Source organism: Natator depressus, chromosome 8 (genome assembly GCF_965152275.1).
Source record: "Natator depressus isolate rNatDep1 chromosome 8, rNatDep2.hap1, whole genome shotgun sequence".
Lineage (NCBI taxonomy): Eukaryota > Metazoa > Chordata > Testudines > Cheloniidae > Natator > Natator depressus.
The window spans coordinates 34,362,332-34,380,289 of NC_134241.1; the positions used below are offsets into that span (position 1 = coordinate 34,362,332).

The following is a 17,958-nucleotide window of genomic DNA, read 5'->3' on the forward strand; positions in this document are numbered from 1 at the left end:
GGGGGCAGTCAGAGGACAGGGGAGGGGGGTGGATGGGGCAGGGGTTGGGGGAGGGCCACGACCCCCTCGTGGGGTGAGGAGGGAACCGGTTGTTAAAATTTTGGCAGCTCATCACTGAGTTCATGGATTAGGGACCCAATCTTATGGGGTTCCAGGGGTTTCTGTATAGATTATTTAGGTTAATCTTTCTATCTACCCAATGGGACTCAATAGTCAGTCTAGAAGACACCATCAGCGATGCTTAGTTTTGCAGTTCTCAAACTGTGGATTTGTGTCTCCAGAGACAACAACATGCTTGTTAACAGCAAAAATGTTTTTTAATAAATATATAGAGGTGAGAAATAACAGACCTCAACCCTATTGTCCCTCCGCAAATTTGTGTACACAGTCAATCCTTTACCTCTCCCTAAAAGTGCAAAGTTTCAAAAAGTTCGATGAATACAAGATTGTTGGGGGCGAAATAGATCTGGACAAGGAGAGGAAGTCCAGAGATAAATGTGAGAAGGGAACGACAAGCAGTAGAAACAAAAGTTAAACTGTTTGAGCAGCATATTCCAGAAGTCTTGAACTCTTTCTGAATGTAGCCTTCATTGATTTGAGATCTACCATACCATTCCCTCACTAGAATGGAAAACCTATAATGGCAGCTGGCCGTAAAAGAAACCCAGTTTGGGAATAAAAACCAGTCAAGAAATATAAGTTTGCTAATGATGTTTTAAAGAAAGTATCATAGAATCTCAGGTTTGGAAGGGACCAGGGGGTCTAGTCCAACCCCCTGCTCAAAGCAGGACCAATCCCCAATTTTGCCCCAGATCCCTAAATGGCCCCCTCAAGGATTGAACTCACAATGCGGGGCTTAACAGGCTGGTGCTCAAACCACTGAGCTATTGCACTGGTGGAAGTCACTTAAGCACTTGGATTCAGAGACTGATGAAGTGATAATCTCACTTTGAACAGTAGTAGCTTCTTCTGCCAGTGTAGAAAGAATATTTTCTTCCTTTGGACTAATTCATTCCAAACTGAGTAATTGTTTGGGACCTGAAAAAGCAGGAAAGCTTGTTTTTCTTTTCCAGATTATGAACAAACAGGAAAATGAACGTGAAGACGACTGAGTTAGCTACAGAAGCCAATATTTTAGGTTTCTCATGTTGACCTGGCTGACAGTCAATTTAAAAAAACGTTTAAAAATATTTCATTTAAAATTGTTTTTAACTAAAAACAAACCTGATTTTAAAAAACTTGAATGTTAAGCTAAATTCAAAAATTCATATGCTTGTTTTGTTAAAATATGATATGTTTGCTGTTGAAGGGAAAAAAAATCCAGAATGCGTAAAGTTGTTGTTTTTGTTAAATAAAACAAATTTAAATGTCTGTCTGGTGATACTCTCCTCCTAATACAGCATGGCAAGTAAATCCTCCAAATATTAATGATTAACCTGTTGAATTGGAGATAGTTCACCTCCCAGTGACTTCATAAATATCTGCTTCAATCACCTTTGGTAAATGAAATAACCAATCATTCATTTTCTGACATAGCTGTAAAACTAATCTGAAGAGTTTTCAAAATAAATCACTTTAAAAAAGTATAGTGTGTACCTTCTAAAAATGAAACCTACATCTATCTCTGAGTTGTGAAGACTATGTATTAAGGTTATAACAACCAACAAGAATGCACTTTTATGTAGAAATGCATGATTAAATAGAGTCTTCTTGACTAGTGATTTAAATCAAATCCACCCTGTTAGAGATGAAATCTGAAATGAGATCAAGAACCAGGGAGGCGGAGAGACAGGAAGGCTATTCCAGACAGTAATGGTTGTAAAGGAGAAGGTTCTCTCTCTCTCACCGGTGTTAGAACTACGTGAAGGGACTGAGAGGAAGCCAGGGCCAGACAAGCAGCGGAAGAGAGGAGAGACATAAAGGTCCATGAAGTCAGCTGGCATGAGTCCACACAGAGTATTAAAAAAGTGGAGTTGCTTGATGTTAGGGTGATGCATTTGATCCTCTTTGTAGGTGTGAAAATTCCAGCAGCAGCATTCTGGACATGCTGGAATCTAGCTGGGATTTGGGAAGGGAGCTAAAATAGTCAAGACGAGATGACAATGACGACAGGCCTGATAAGGAAAACCACAATAACCTTCTGCAAATTGGAGAAAATAATCTATTGCCCAGCTGCTTACAAAGCTCACCAGTGCTAATGGTGAAGTACATGAATAAGGCCTATACAGGATAAAAAGCCAAGTATTTATGGGAAATGGATAATAAAATGCAAGGACAGCAAAAGAAAAATTAGAATACTTCAAAAGTATTCAATACCTAAAAGTCCTAAGTGGTTTCACATGGGTTAGTTTTAGACAAGTTGTCATTTATGCAAATACTAAATTAACCAAATGGCAAGTGTATCCCTATGATCTAACCCAGACAGATAAAAAAACCCCCAGAGCTCTCAATCTGCTGAGAAAAGCAAAAAGTTATGCCACAATGAGAAATGTGGTACAAGTACCTGAACAGAACAAAAGATAAAGATGATGCTTACTCTATGGAGTGAATAAAACACAAGCAGTTTAACAAGTTAACTCAGGACATAATTGGAATGCCTAAGAATATAAGAACACAAGAACGGCCATACTGGGTCAGATCAAAGGTCCATCTAGCCCAGTATCCTGTCTTCCGACAGTGACCAATGCCAGATGCCCCAGAGGGAATGAACAGAACAGGTAATCATCAGGTGATCCATCCTCTGTTGCTCATTCCCAGCTTCTGGCAAACAGAGGCTAGGGACACCATCCCTGCCCATCCTGGCTATTAGCCATTGAGGAACTGCTGAGCAAAGGAAAATTAGCATGTTAAATGAGCCTCATAACTTTGAGCCTGAAGAGATCAAAGATTTGTCTTTTTCCTAATAGTATCTGGTATGACAACAAGAGTTCTTTGATTTCTCTAAGCAAATAAACAGTTTGTCATTCTCCCTAAACAGAAGTTGCATGTTACAGCATCTTTCCTTACAAATGTCTTGGAAAAGGTGTGTGCCTTACAGTTCCTGAGGCATGGTATCCATGGTGATACACTGGCCTGCAACCAGAAAGGGTCTAGAAAGGTAACACCTTGAATGAGCATTCAAACCTTCCAAAGTAAAAAAAGTCTAAAGGAAGTGGCAAGTTGAGCAGAGAACACTGAAGTCCTAGCTCATTACAAGCATTAAGCCAAATGTTAAAAATGTTAGATTCTATGTGCCAGGCAAGCATATGGCAAAACTGGCCAATGGCTATGTTAAAACAGAACCCTTTGGGTTCAGAGATGGTTAGGGAAGCAAATGCAGGGAGGGGACTAGTCAAGGCACTGGTAATGGTAAATAGAGCCTTCACTTCTAGGTCACCAGTTCAAATCCAACCCAGTTCAGTAAAGGTGCAAAGGAATAATATATATATGGCTCCTTTCTACCATCTAAAGCATTATGATACAAACTATCACAAGCAGCACCTTCAACCCCAAGGCTATGTGATGGAAAGTGTCCTTCTCATATCCCTTGGGGTAGTACCTACCCATGAAATTTGAGGCACACGTGTGAGGAAGCTTGCACTGCCATTGCCTATGCTGTACCTGCTCTGTGGTGAAACAGAGGACTTCTGTCTCTAGGGCTGTGAATTCAGGACTCTTCACCAGCATTAAATTCACATTAAATGAATAAAACACAAAGTGAAATGAGCAGTAAAGCAAGTACAGCTGTGCCCTCTGATCCATTACGCACTGCCTTGAAAGGAAAAAGGGCTTACAACAACAACAAACTTACCTGTCTGTAGTGAGCTTGGGTGAAAGTCAGGCAAGCAGAGAGGGCCTGGCAGAAGGTTCTTCACACAGGATAAACCCTGTGGTAGGGATATAAGAGCAGACACACAGAGCATCCCTTGTGCACCATGAAAGTGAGCATCCATTCAGCACCACTCTGTCTCCATTTAGCCTGGAGTGGAGTGAAGCTGCTGAAGGTAGGACAAAGGGCAATACGAGTGGATCCACAATTTTGTGGATTTATGGGTAGTGAGCCTCTACGTGTACGTCTACACTGCAATGTAAACCCAGGGTTCAAATTTAGGAGCAAGCCTAATCTTACTTCCATCTACAGACAAGTCATGCTGACCCTGGTCCCAGAACCCCTTCGGGTTCAGTGCATGCCTTAGTCAAGCCAGGACCCAGAGTTCAAGCCCAATGGCTTTTCAGTATAGACACAGGCCCATCAGACTCATGCTCTGGGAGTCCACCAAAAGTATTCCACAATCTCATGGGCTCACTTGCTTTGTCCTCTGGACAGTCAAGTTTTCCCACACTGCACCATAAAGGGCCAAAGTAGCCACATTTTGGGAGGGCAGCAGGAAGTCTGGGATATGGGTGGTTGGATTCAGGCCCGCATAACAAAGATAAGACAGGTTGAGACCAAGGGTTCAATAATTCTTAACGTGGGGTTACAAATGATGCTCAAGCCCTAGGTAAAGAAACCCATGGTCTGCTAACTCAAGTTCTAACCCTGGGCTTACATTGCTGGGTAGACACATGCTACATGAAAAATGCTGCAGTCACTATTCTAGTCCAAATGCTAGAATACTGGCCAATGAGGGTCTGTCCTGCAGTCCAGCATCCTACCCCTGGCTTTGAAGGATGCAGGCAATTCCGTAACACCCATCCCCAAATCCCTGCTTAGCTTCCCTACACCAGGGGCTTGATCCTGAGAAACAATGAACACCCACAACTTCCCTTTATTTCAATGGGAGGTGCAAGAACTCAAGATCAGGCCTAAAGTGGATTTACTGTGTCTTTGTGCAGGGATGGGTGAATTTTATCTGTAATGAATAGCTAACTTCATATAAAAACACATTTCAGCCTGTGTCAGAAAGACTTCCTGGTACTTATAAGCAGCACAATCCACTTACATAAAAGATAGAGGATTCCTGCATTTTCTCTAGTCTTCCCAATGTGGAAGCAATTTATGTGCATTGTTGTAATAATCAAGATACAAGAATTCTTTGAAACCCAAGTGGTCAACTGCCAAATTAGTTTTAAGATGACCAGGCTTCAGTTTTTGGTATGCAAAATCCATTTCAATAAACTTGCTCATCAACAGAGTTTACCAGAGTGGTTCTGCATCTCTGAACATACTGATAATAGGTTTTTACTATAATAACTGATTTAAATGATTTTTACTCCTGGTCCATTTGAGGAAATTAAGGGAATGGGCCACTTTATTAGAGATAGGTGGGTGCATCTGAAACACCTGCAAGTTTAGTACACCTAGAGCAAGATTAAGCGCTCATTTATGCTTCTGTGGTTCAAGGTTAAGCATTCACTCACTCTAATTTCTGAGTCTGCCTTTATCTAAAGCCATGCCAGGTAATTAGAAGCATTACAACTATTATTAGTTTATAATATTATTATAGCATTTTGCTACACTTGGCATCTGTTGGCTGATAGATTGAACAAGTACATAAGAAATAATTATGCAGAGATTTCTTGCAAAAGAACACAATGCAGAGGACACTGAAAAAGTCAATTTTACAGAAACATGCTTGAAATGTAAGTTCTAAAATTAATAGTGAAACCTTTTTAAAACTCCTGTTAAACAAAACATTGTGTTTAAAATAGGCAGTTGTTAAAAATAAATGTATTTTGGAAATTTAAAAGCAGATACCTGGCACAGCCTCTCCCCAGAAACATCACACACATCTGTACAGGGACTCTTCCCTGGCAACCCAGAGGTTTTGAAAGCATCTTCCCTTCTTTTGCAGACACTAGCATCAGACTTTGTGAATTACTGGTAAAGATTCTCATTGTGCAGGCAAACAACATAAACTCATGGTTCAGGACTGCTCTAACCTGCTCACTGAAAATCCTATAGTATTATCAACACATACCTAGAATAAATTATAGATTATTTCATCCCATGAAGCCAAGTGTTTTACAAACTATATTTGGGACCCAAATCATCCAACACCCATATAAGTACATTCATCCAACAGATACAGCCATATCTTTGAGTATCTTAAGCTTCTATGTAGCACTAATTACACTACACAGCCCTTTGAGACAAGACAAATAATCAGAGAAACCATAGAGATAATTTAGGGAAGCAGAATCTAATTGCCTAGACTAATATTTGGTCAAGGCACCCCGTATTTGTGTAAGGGTTATGGGAACCTTAAAGACAAGTGAACAAGAACTTGCTTTTACATCTCATTGGAAATACAGCCCCCTACAGCAGCACAATGCTCCACATAACACCAGACTTTGGCATTGGTTAAGTATTGAATTACAAGGAGGGGGTGCCATTCACTATTCCCCCACCATTTTCCCAACATTCCTCAAGTGCAACTTTGTTAGAGGAAGCAGAGACTTATGGTTAACATACTTAAGCTAACCAGTTTCAGCAGATGAATGTGGTGAAGAACAGGGTCAATCCTGACTGCACTATAGTCAATAGTTTTGCCATGGACTTCAATGAGGCAAGAATTTCACCCCACAACTACAATAAAATGATAGAGCTCAGCCATGCAGTTGCCAGCAAAGAAAGAAGACACAGTGGATGTGTGACCCTAAGAGCATCCCAGTGCCAGAGGGCTCACTGGAATCAGGTAATGAGTTTCAGCTGGCCTGACCAATTTGGTGTACCCCAACTCACTATGGTTATAATCTGTATCTAAAAGGTGTCATGTCATTGGAAAACTAGTAACTCACTGACCATTAATATACTTGTATGATGCATGGGGGGGAGGGGGGATGGGAAAGAAGGGAGAGGTATTAAGAGTTTTGGACATATAATGGAATTTGACTAAAAAAATGTTTAAGCCAGATATGTCTGGGGAGCTGGCAAACAGGTATGCCCTAGACAAATGAATGCGTTTGCTTCTCTGACCAGCCTGCTTCTCAGGAAGAGACAATGAAGGGTCATTTACACATAAGGTAAACAAAGATATCAGGTGGGGAGAACACGGCATGGCATCTACTCCCCTGTAAGAGAGAAATTTTATTTTATTTATAAAGACAGGGGGGCACCTCAAACGATAAGTAATTGAATCCACTGACTGCATACAATATTGCTGTATTATAACAGTGTATCAAGTAAGATACTTTCTGAAAGCTAATGGCACACTGATGATTAATATCACCGTGAAATGTATGTATTAACACTATATAAAGAACTATAGATACTCATTGATATTATGCTTTACAATCTGTGACCAAATAAACGGAAAAACAGGTTTTCACCAGACAGGAAGGAAGACAGCCATCTGTCTCCAAAGAAATTAAGCAAAGTGTGACCTAAAATATGGAAGCCCCATCTATACAAAAATCAGCAGGAGGAATAGGAAGACCACAGGAAGGGAAGACCACCATGAGATTATCCTGCCCTCTTTAAACTAGGTCATTAAACTTTGAAATCTATAAGCAGAGACAGAAAGCCATTTTGGCATCCATCACTAGAGAGGCACAAAGGGCTAGAGCTCTCGCAAGCTGAGAAAGATGGATTCTTCAACCAAGGAGAAAGGAGGTGCTGATGTCTCTGGGACCTGAATACAGGTGAGAAACTTGCTTAAGCAAAGAACTTTCACCTAGGAAGACACAGGAAGCCTGCACCTTGTACTTCTGTGGAAGATTCTGACTGAGGGAAAGTCAGTCATGGCAGGGTAGAAGGAAGACTGGTGAGAAAAAAAAAAAACACCATCTTGAACAAAGCCTGTACCTTGCTAGATTAAATTTTTGACTTTCAGATATGTATTTTCACTTTGATTTGCCAGTAACCCTTTCTATGTTTATTCCTTTTAGTTGACATTACTTATGTCCTATTGTTAATGGAATTTATTTTTCCTATAAGGAACTCAGGGCTATGTTTGAAGGAAAGGGTGTATTTACCCTAGTTAAATAAATAATGTGCTTTTGTCTCTTTAAAAGTAGCAAACCTAATTATTTCTCCAAGTGGTCCAGGAGCACATGGGATGCTTCAGGGAACACAGTTTGGGGAAAATTCGGGACTGGGAGTGTGTTGGAGGTCACCCTGCAAGTGGTAACCAAAGCTGGTAGAAGCCCACAAGCAGCTGTTGAGCCGCTGGGGTCAGAGTTATTGATCCATGGATTTACAGCACACAGACACTCATGGTGTGACCTGCATGCTCACTGGTTGGTTGCTGGTGTCCAGGTTGCAAGCCACAGCAACAGGGCATTTCAGGCATCTAGGATTACAGGTGGTGACACAATCCTTCACTCATCTGGACTGCATCCCAGAATGTGACAAGATGGGACTGTGTTTCAGAAAGGCACTGACCGCTTTAAATTCACGACAGTGGGAAGTGGTGTTGGGGGCATTTAGGACTAGTCAGAGCCAGCCATTGATATTTTCTCCCATTAAATGTATACGGATTAAAGCAGTTACTCTGGATTAAATCAATAAATACACAGAGGCTGAGTCCTAATCTACACAGGGAAATTGACTCACAAGGCTATAGCAGAATATTATTCCAGAATGAAGTCACTTTTGTTCTGGAATACTGTCCATATGTAACCCACAGACCACTTCGTGCCAACTGGCAGAGGGTACAGGGATGCACAGGGATCCCTGGGTCAGATATATGCATATTAGTTCACCAAAGGGTGGCATGTGATCATCATAAACACTGCAAAATGTGTACACAGATAATATTTAAGAAGTTATGTATCTATACTGAAAATTATATTCTTAAGGATTTGGGATTAAGGCAGGTCACCAGGACGTGACATACCTCAAAAACGTTTCTTTCGGCACATGGTAATAGACGATTATCGCTGTCTGGTCATAAGTGTATTGCCCGCCTCACAATCTATATCTGTTTGCATACTGAGCCTGGTGCTAATCAAGGGATTGCAAAATCAACAAGAGAGGAAAGCCGCTTGAAGGAACAGTGAGCAGAGGGTGTCCTGTTTATAAGTAACGGCAAAGGATTGTTCTGCTGTATCTAGGGAGAACCAAGAGACACTTTGGATTCTTCACCAAGGAGACAAGCTAACAGCATATTTGTATTATGAAAGCAGAATCACAGCCAGCCTGGAAGGATGCTGGGTGAGCAATACTCCACAAGACATCAGAGTACCATGTTAATTAAGTCTAGGCTCTGGAATGCATTTTAAGATTTTATTTTATCTGCAACCATTGTTTCCACTACTTCTACCTGATATCACAAACAAAACAAAGCAGAGATTCATTCTTGATTTCACTATAAACATATCTAAATGCTGTGTGTGAAAGCAAAACTGTGATCTGAGATGGAGCTGGTAAACTGGGGTGTACTGTTTCTTTGGAAGCAACAGATCTGTAAATACCGTAACTGCCAAGTGGAACAGTGGCTGGACACTCCAGAGAGCTAAGCAGAGGGCAGAGTGTGCCTTTCCCTAACCTGAAGAAAGGCAGTGAGGCCTGTGCAGGCCTAAAAGGGAGTGCTTGTATTGCCTATGGAGTTGGGGAGCCGATATCTGGGAGATACAGACATGGCTTCCTCATGCGAAGGGCAAGTGGGAGCGAGGTGCCTCACACTACACGGGGAGCTATTCCAGAACAGCTTATTCCAACTCAGCTAGATCAATTTCCCTGTGTGCACAAGACCCAAGTCTCACTTTGTGAGGGTTATAATAGAAGCAATAAAGACAACCAGAATATTAGAGTGCACATTCTCTCTTCTATATGGTAGCAGATGTTATACATTTGTACCAAGTAGAAAAATGGTCCAAACATTAACAGAATGCAGCTCATTCACTTTCCCACTGACCAGAGTTAAAAGTTATTGCACTGGAATTTAGAAACCAACTCACATACTGAACAAGAGTGAGCAGGTTATCAAACTAAAGATAGATTCCTGCACTTAGAGTGCAGATGCTGAAATGAACTACACAGGGGAGCCTGGCTTAAAGCCAGGGAGATGCTCAGGGCTTACCTCTCATTTCAATTCCCCTTCCTCTCTTCTACTGTTTGACAGTTGGAAACAGCACCTGGAAGTTGTTTGTTTGCCATTGTAATGCAGCTCTCCACATGACCTACTCTGAGGACTACAAGCGGATCTTGTAGGTGGAAGGAAGGACTGAACAGTTAGGGTAAGGGCATAGCAGGCTCATACTGGCTGTGGGGTGTCAGATAATACCTTGCCACCTGAGAAGCCACATGATAATGGAAGCAGCTGGACCAAACTTGGGACTGACCACAGAACAAAAATAAAAGTACTCAGAGAGAATTTTCCCAATGGAAAACAGCTTAGCAAGGACTTCACGGGGGGCGGGGGTGCCAGCCATAGCTGTCATGATCTGAGTCCAATGGAGGGTGGCCCTGACGAAGAGATATAGCTGAGATATGCTGCCCATAGGGAATAGCCTCTGACAGATACCAGCCTAGGAAAGGTTTCATAGCAGAGCCCAGGAAGGCACCCTTTCTGCAATAGACAAATCCCAGTTTGTGTTGACTTTTCAAAATGCCAGTGTCCTTTAAAAACAGGAAAGTTTTATCAGTTATACCAATATAACACACATGCCTCAAGTGGACACTCTTATTCCAGTGTAAGAGCGGCTTTTGGCCGGGGGGGTGGGGGGGAGGCATAGATTAAACCCCTTCCCAAGCTAAACAAAAAAAATAGTACTCATATTCCAGTTTAAGAGTGTCTATGCAGGCAGGTTATATCATTATAACCCCATCAGTTTAAATTTACACAGGGTTCTCAAACTTCATTGCACCGCGACCCCCTCTGACAACAAAAATTACCACATGACCCGAGGAGGGGGAACCTAAGTCTGAGCCTGCCCGAGCCCCACCGCCGGGGGCAGGAGGGGAGGGAGAAAGAGAGCAAAGCCCAAGCCCCATCGCCCTGGGCTGGGGGGGCCAAAGCCCAAGGGCTTCAGCATCAGACAGGGGGCCTGTAACCTGAGCCTTGCCACCCAAGGCTGAAGCCCTTAGGATTTGGCCACGGGTGGTAGGGCTCGGTCTCAAGCTTCAGTCCTGGACCCCAGAAAGTCTAATGCCAGTGCTGGTGACCCCATTAAAATGGGATCCCAATCCACTTTGGGGTCCCGACCACAGTTTGAGAATCAGTGAGATAACTAACTCAAATTACAGGTTTCAGAGTGGTAGCCATGTTAGTCTGTATCAGCAAAAAACAACGAGGCATCCTTGTGGCACCTTAGAGACTAACAAATTTATTTGGGCATAAGCTTTCATAGGCTAAAACCCCCTTCATCAGATGCATGGAGAGAAAAATACAGTAAGCAGTGTGTGTGTGTATATATATTACAGCACATGAAAAGATAGGAGTTGCCTCACCAAGTGGGGGGGGGGGGTCAGTGCTAACGAGGCCAATTAAATTAAGGTGGAACTACAGTTGTCAAGAAGGGATGAATATCAACAGCGAGAAAATTACCTTTGTAGTGCTAATGAGGCCAATGCAATCAAGGTGGACGTCACTCATTCTAACAGTTGACAAGAAGGTGTGAGTATCAGCAGAGGGAAAACTACTTTTTGTAGTGACCCATCCACTCCCAGTCTTTATTCAGGCCTAATTTGATGGTGTCCAGCTTGCAAATTAATTCCAGTTCTGCAGTTTCACGCTGAAGTCTGGTTTTGAAGTTTTTTTGTTGAAGAATTGCCACTTTTAAGACCATTATTGAGTGTCCAGGGAGACTGAAATGCTCTCCTACTGGTTTTTGAATGTTACAATTCTTGATGTCTGATTTGTGTCCATTTATTCTTTTGCATAGAGACTGTCCGGTATGGCCAATGTACATGGCAGAGAGGCATTGTTGGCACATGATGGCATATATCATATTGGTAGATGTGCAGGTGAACGAGCCCCTGATGGCGTGACTGATGTGGTTAGGTCTTATGATGGTGTCCCTTGAATAAATATGCGGACAGAGTTGGCAACGGGGTTTGTTGCAGGGATTGATTCCTGGGTTAGTGTTTTTGTAGTGTGGTATGTAATTGCTGGTGAGAATTTACAAACCTGAAACAGGGGGCAAGGTTTGCAAACCTCTGGTGAATCTTGGACTGAATTTCAAGCGATAGCAAACCTATTTAGGGTTTCCAAACAAAACACAGTTAGGGCTCGGCTACACTTGCAGATGTAGAGCGCTGAGACTTAAACCAGCCTTCAGAGACCGCAGCAGAGAAAACGCTGCAGTGTGTTTACGCGGTCAGCTGCACGAGCACTGGAGTAGCCACATTAGCAGCTCTTGCAATGCCACAAAGAGCAGTGCATTGGGGTAGCTATCCCAGTGTGCAAGTGGCTGCGGCATGCTTTTCAAATGGGGGGGGGGGTGGAGTGTGTTGTGTGTTTGTGGGGGGAGAGACTGTGTTTTGGGGGGCAGAGTGTGTCAGCATGCTGTCTTGTGAGTTCAGACAGCAGCAGACCTCCCTCCCCCCAGCCTCTCTCTCTCTCTCTCTCACACACACACACACTCACAGCAGCATTCCACAGTATTGGTTCACTTCGTCCCGGGGCAGATAAGCATGCCAGCTGTCAGAAACAGATCTTTGAAAGGGGATATCCACATGCCTGCAGCTGAGTTCAAAACAATGACAAGAGTGGCCACTTGACTTCAGGGGATTATGGGACATTTCCGGAGGCCAATCACAGCGCAGAAATGCAACACGTCATCCACACTGACACCCAGGCGTTTCAGCCAAGGCGCAGCAAGCTTTATGCTTCTGGTGGAGGTGGATTACCAGCTGCAGAGTCCAGGCGCTCTAAGTGCCTTGCCAGTGTGGACACCTCAAGAGTTAGGGGGCCCGGGGCTGATTTAATGCACTCTAACTTGAAAGTGTAGCCAAGGCCTCAGTTTGGGCTGAGTCTGACTTTGCCTTTGGGGGATTTTTTGAAACAGAAGCTTCGAGAGTGAAAATTCTAATGACGTAAAAGAAGTTTACTCAAAGCTTCACAAACCGGTACTGCCTTATTTTACATGGCGAAATCCCAGCAGAAACTGTGTTTTCTGTCATCACTCATTTCAGGTGCTAAGAATATCTCTGTGTTAATAAATAGCTAGCTTTATATAGCACTCCTGATCTACGAGTGCTTGACAAATATTAAAGTTGACTCACGTACTTCACAAAGGGGAGTTAAGTATTATTTCCCAGATGGGGAAACTGAGTTAGAGAGAGTTTAAGTGATTTGCACAAGGTCAAAGAGGAAGTCAGTGGTGGAGCCAGGATTAGAACTCAGGTGCTCCAGGCTCTCATCCTCAAGTTCAGCCTGCTGACCCACTACCTCACAAAACCTCCACAGACCAATGTTGGCTATATTTAATATGCTATCATTTCTGTCTGTCTATCTTGAGCCACTACCTTTTAAATAAGCCTCATCTTCAACTTCACTGTGACACAAAAACAGTAAGAGGGGATTTTGGGGGAAGGATGAGGATATGCTCCTCGACAGGATTAGTAAAAAGAGGCTTGTTGAGGACATTTTTACTGTTAAATGTAAATAAATTCAGAATTGGACCAATAAGAGAGAGTAGAAGGTAATATAGTAGTAGTATATAAAAAATTAATCATGGTTACCTGTCACTTCCTTATAGCAAGGGTGGAGCCATGCTTTGTACATTCAAGGGGTATGCTGGCAACTTGCCAGGAACCCACACATCACACTTAGTTTCCATAAATAGAGTAGATTTACATCCCCTTCAGCTACAAGTGAGATGTGGGCCTGCATAGACAACAGGACCCAATGTGCAACACTTACTTTTCATAGGAGAAGCTACGCAAGTCTCCACTAGATTCACCTCTATATTAAGGATGGTGGCATTTGCATTGTAGAATTCCCTGGGGCCACTTTCTGGATACCCTTGCCTTGGATGCAGTTATGCAGCCATCATGTTGGGACTGGATAAGAAGAGCAAATGGCAGGGTTCAATACAGCCATTTTATGGTACGATAAACAAGACGTACATTAAAAATTCCACCTCTAACAATGCCACTGTTTCAAAGATGACGTGTTCACAGCAAATATGAGCTGCATGATCTTATATAGCTGAAATAAAGACTTGTAGGATCCATTGTAAAAGGCAGGTCTTGTCACCCACCTCACACTTTAAGACCTTGTGTACACATAAAAGGTTCGTCAGTATAGCTATACTGGCACCAGCCTAACTAGTGTAAATGCAATTATATCAGCAAAAAAGAGCTTGTTCCAGTTCAGCGAGCAAAATAAGTTAAGCCAGCACACACACACACACACACACACACACAAAATGCTTTTGCTGGTGTAACTGTCTACACTAGGGCTTTTGCAACCATAATTATATCTAATAAATTCAATTAATAGATTACACTCTTAACTGACACCTGCAAAACTTTTAAGAGTAGACTTGGCCTAACAGAAAGGATGGGGGTATTGAATGTTTAACAAAGGCTTCCATTATCCAAAATGTTAGTCAAGCGTTGCAGTTAAATGGGAGGGTTAAAAAACAAAAGAAAACAGCTTTTAGTAGGCTTATAATAAAAACCTCTTGGCTTTCACTCTCTTGGCTCATATAATGCCACCATTTCACTAGTTCTCCAGTCACCTAAGGGCTGGTCTGCACACAAAGTAACTGAACTGTCCCAAAATAACTGAATCAATTTTAACCCACACCATTTGTTATTTTAATGGATGTTTTGTGTGTGGACACTCTTAAGAGTGCTCCTGATCAGGTCAGTTTTTAGTGTCTTAGGCTAAATCAAAACAGGACACTTTTATTCTTAAGTAAGAGTGTCCACACTCAGAAATAGTATAATGGTAACAAAAGGTACAGACTACAAGTAATTGAGTTTTTTCAGTGCAAGTTTGTGTGTAAATAAGCCCATAGAATCTTCCAGAAGTGGACCTGGATTTCTAATGTAAAAAACAGATTGGTGGAGGAGCTCTTTTTGAAGCTGCCTTTTATTTCCAGACCTACAATATACAATACAAAAGTAGCTAAAAGGACACAAGGCCAATATTTTTTCATTGTCCGGTCACTTTTAAAAAAAACAATTTTCTTACTTTCCTTACCACTACTCCTTACAACAGATTATAAAATCAAGAACTGTGTTATATGTATTATATTGCTTCCTTTCTTCATGTCATCTCTAACAAAACAGAAAAATTACAAAATTTAGTATAAAAATCTGTTTCTACTGGAATAAAAGCTCATGGAAACATCAGTTTTAAGTTTTGCAAAATCTAAATTTTGAGTCAAATTTGACTTGACTTTACACTAAAGCCATTTTAAAAAGATTAAGCTAATGGATACAAAAAATGAAAGGCATCTCTCCTTGGATGTTTTCAAAGCCACAAAAAACGGCCTCAGCCGAATCCAACATATCCAGAATTTCCATGGAAAGCAACAGTGCAAAACAACTCTATTTTATATTCTCTCTCACACACACTGTATCCCACAAAGCTTCACAGAGTTATCGACAACAGAGGAAGACAAGTAGTAAGAACTAAAAGCAGAAGAGAAAAGAGGAATGCAAGTCAATGAGGCAGAGAGAGATAGGACTGAAACAATTAGTGTTAAAACTGTACCCCAGCCCAGGACATAGAGCAGGGAAGGGGCAGCATATCACCCACCACTGTACCCATAAGCATGAGACTACCACTACTGCCTAGCATCGCCAATTTTGGATGGACATACTCCCGGAGGTTTCATCACATGACAACCTTTAATTAAAGATTAATCTTTAATCCCTGTACACTCCACAACAATCCCAGAGGGCTGGCAACTCCACTGCTACCCCACTACTTCAGGCTGCTCAAATTGCAGCCCAAGGAGTTCAACCGTGTGGCATGTATCTCCCCATTTTTAAATATAAAGGTTCCTATAGCCACATACAGCAGGTCCCAGCCCACAACAAAGCCAGGGGACTCAGCTCAAGGAAGAGCATCACCCACCAGGGCCCCTCACTTCTGCTGCGAGGAAAGCACCGTGAATGCATACTGGGAACCGCCAACACAAAGGGCCAGGCAGGCTAGTCGGGGGCCATGCTGTATGCCAGGCCAACTTGGCCCTGCACCACAGTAGAGTTGCCAATTTTATTTGGGCAAATTCCTGGAGGTTTTATCAAATGACATAATCTTTAACTGAAGATCACTCTTTAATTCCTGGAGACTCCAGGGCAAACCTGAAGGGCTGGCAACCCTACACCAGTCCGCAGGAACACGCTGCCTGCTGCGAGCCCTCGTCTGCAAGGGATAGGGAACGGGTCACACCACACACCCGTCACCTGCTCCCCAGGGCAGGAAAGAGGCAGAGGCCACGCGAGCACAGCAACGGGGCACGTAGGACGCAAGGCACGCCGGGAGCCGGGCACATTGAAGGGGGTAGTAGGGCGCAAGTAATCTGCCCTACGTCACACAGGCCCGGCGCCCCCTCCTGCCGCGGCCCTTGAGCGGCGCCACAACCCCTCATGGACGCGGAAATCCCGGCCACCCCACTAGGCTCCTACCTGAGCCCCCAGCCTAGGCCTCTCACTGCGCACGCTCCGCAAGCCACCCCGCTGGCGCGCACAAACACCTCCTTTCGGCCCCCGCCCACGTGACTGCGGCCACCAATCAGAGATCGGCGCATTGACTGGCTGTGCTCCGCCCACCGGAGGTTTTCGCCGCGCCTCGCTCTCATAAACCTAGCCCTCCGAGACGGTTAGCCCCACCCCTTCTGCAGCTAGGGCACGGCTGACTCTGCACCCACCGGCAGCTCCTCGACCCGCCCCAGCTCGCCTCCGCCTCCTCCCCCTCCCCCTCCCCTGAGCACACCGCTGCGTCCTGCTTCTCCCCCCTCCCTCCGAGCGCTTGCGGCGCGAAACAGCTCTTTTGCGTGGCAAGCGCTGGGAGGGAGGGGGGAGCAACGCACCACGCTCGGGGAAGAGGTGGGGCCGGATTTGGGGAGGGGTCCAATAGCGGTAAGGAGGGGGCGGACTTGGGGCGGGGTGCAAGCACCCACCAGTGCCAACAAAATTTGGCACCTGTGGTCACTAGAGGGCAGGATCAAACTGTGGACCTCAGCGCATGAGCCTCTACCCAGTGAGCTAGAAGCCAATTGACTTTTAGCTAAGGCTGTAGAGCAGACTCATTTTATCTCTCTCTCTAAGTGGTCTCCGTGCCACATGGAACAGAACGTCACACCCAGGAGATGTGTGGGTTACACTGGCACCACCCATTAGGGCCCAGACGCCCATCCTGACATTCCTTCGATACCCATGGACCACAGGCAGCATGAGCGTACAGCATCTGACAGTGCATCTGGCGCTTCCCTTGGCCAGGCTGCCTATGAGATCCCTGACAATATCGTGATGGCTGTGTCCTCGCGGAGGAAGTTTTCTTTGTTACATCCCTGCAAAACCAGCTTAAAAGTAGCCCCACAGGACAGTTTAATTGCTGAAGGGTTCCAGATGGAGAGCACCTGGCATTTCTGCCTAACAGAAGCTTCTCTATTCATAGAATCATAGAATATCAGGGTTGGAAGGGACCTCAGGAGGTCATCTACTCCAACCCCCTGCTCAAAGCAGGGCCAATCCCCAATTTTTGCCCCAGATCCCTAAATGGCCCCCTCAAGGATTGCTTTGCTGTATTCAGCTTTGGGGTGACAGGAAGAGAAATCATAAATAAAGGCTGCAGTGACAGATGGCAGATGGTCTCACTGCTGCTCAGTATTCAATGGTCACTATTGCTTTGGGCAAGAAGCCTATTCCCGACAACAAAAATCAATCCCATTAAAGCAATATTAAACCATAAAAAAACCAATCAGACTAGAAATGATTGACTAATTATATTTCAATATTAATTGAAGTGAAATGGTTAAAATAAATTACTTTTGCAGATGGCAGCTATGGCCTTTTGTGGGGAGGGGTTTGCCTCACACTGAAGTTAGCTGCCTAGCAAGATGTCTTTGCCTATATGTTTAGCACTCCTGGTTTTCTCTTTTTATGATCTCTGTGCTGATTGTAAAAGC

At 43.6% G+C, this 17,958-nt stretch overlaps 1 protein-coding gene across 3 annotated transcripts in view; it reads right to left on the bottom strand.

Annotated features, from left to right (window-relative positions):
• SIL1 (SIL1 nucleotide exchange factor) overlaps positions 1-16,596 on the bottom strand; it is a 216,421-nt gene extending 199,825 nt beyond the window's left edge. The window contains exons 1-2 of one of the 3 annotated variants that reach the window (XM_074960713.1): positions 16,457-16,569; positions 13,731-13,870 (exon numbers count right to left, since the gene is read on the bottom strand). Coding sequence is in view for 1 of the 3 variants with exons in the window: in XM_074960711.1 (XP_074816812.1) it covers positions 16,457-16,578 (122 nt within the window). In the remaining 2 variants the exon portion in view is untranslated. Of the gene's footprint in view, positions 1-3,790; positions 3,810-13,730; positions 13,871-16,456 lie in introns of those variants that run through there. The other 2 variants (XM_074960711.1, XM_074960714.1) reach the window with 2 other exon arrangements.
• Positions 16,597-17,958: the final 1,362 nt, after the last annotated feature.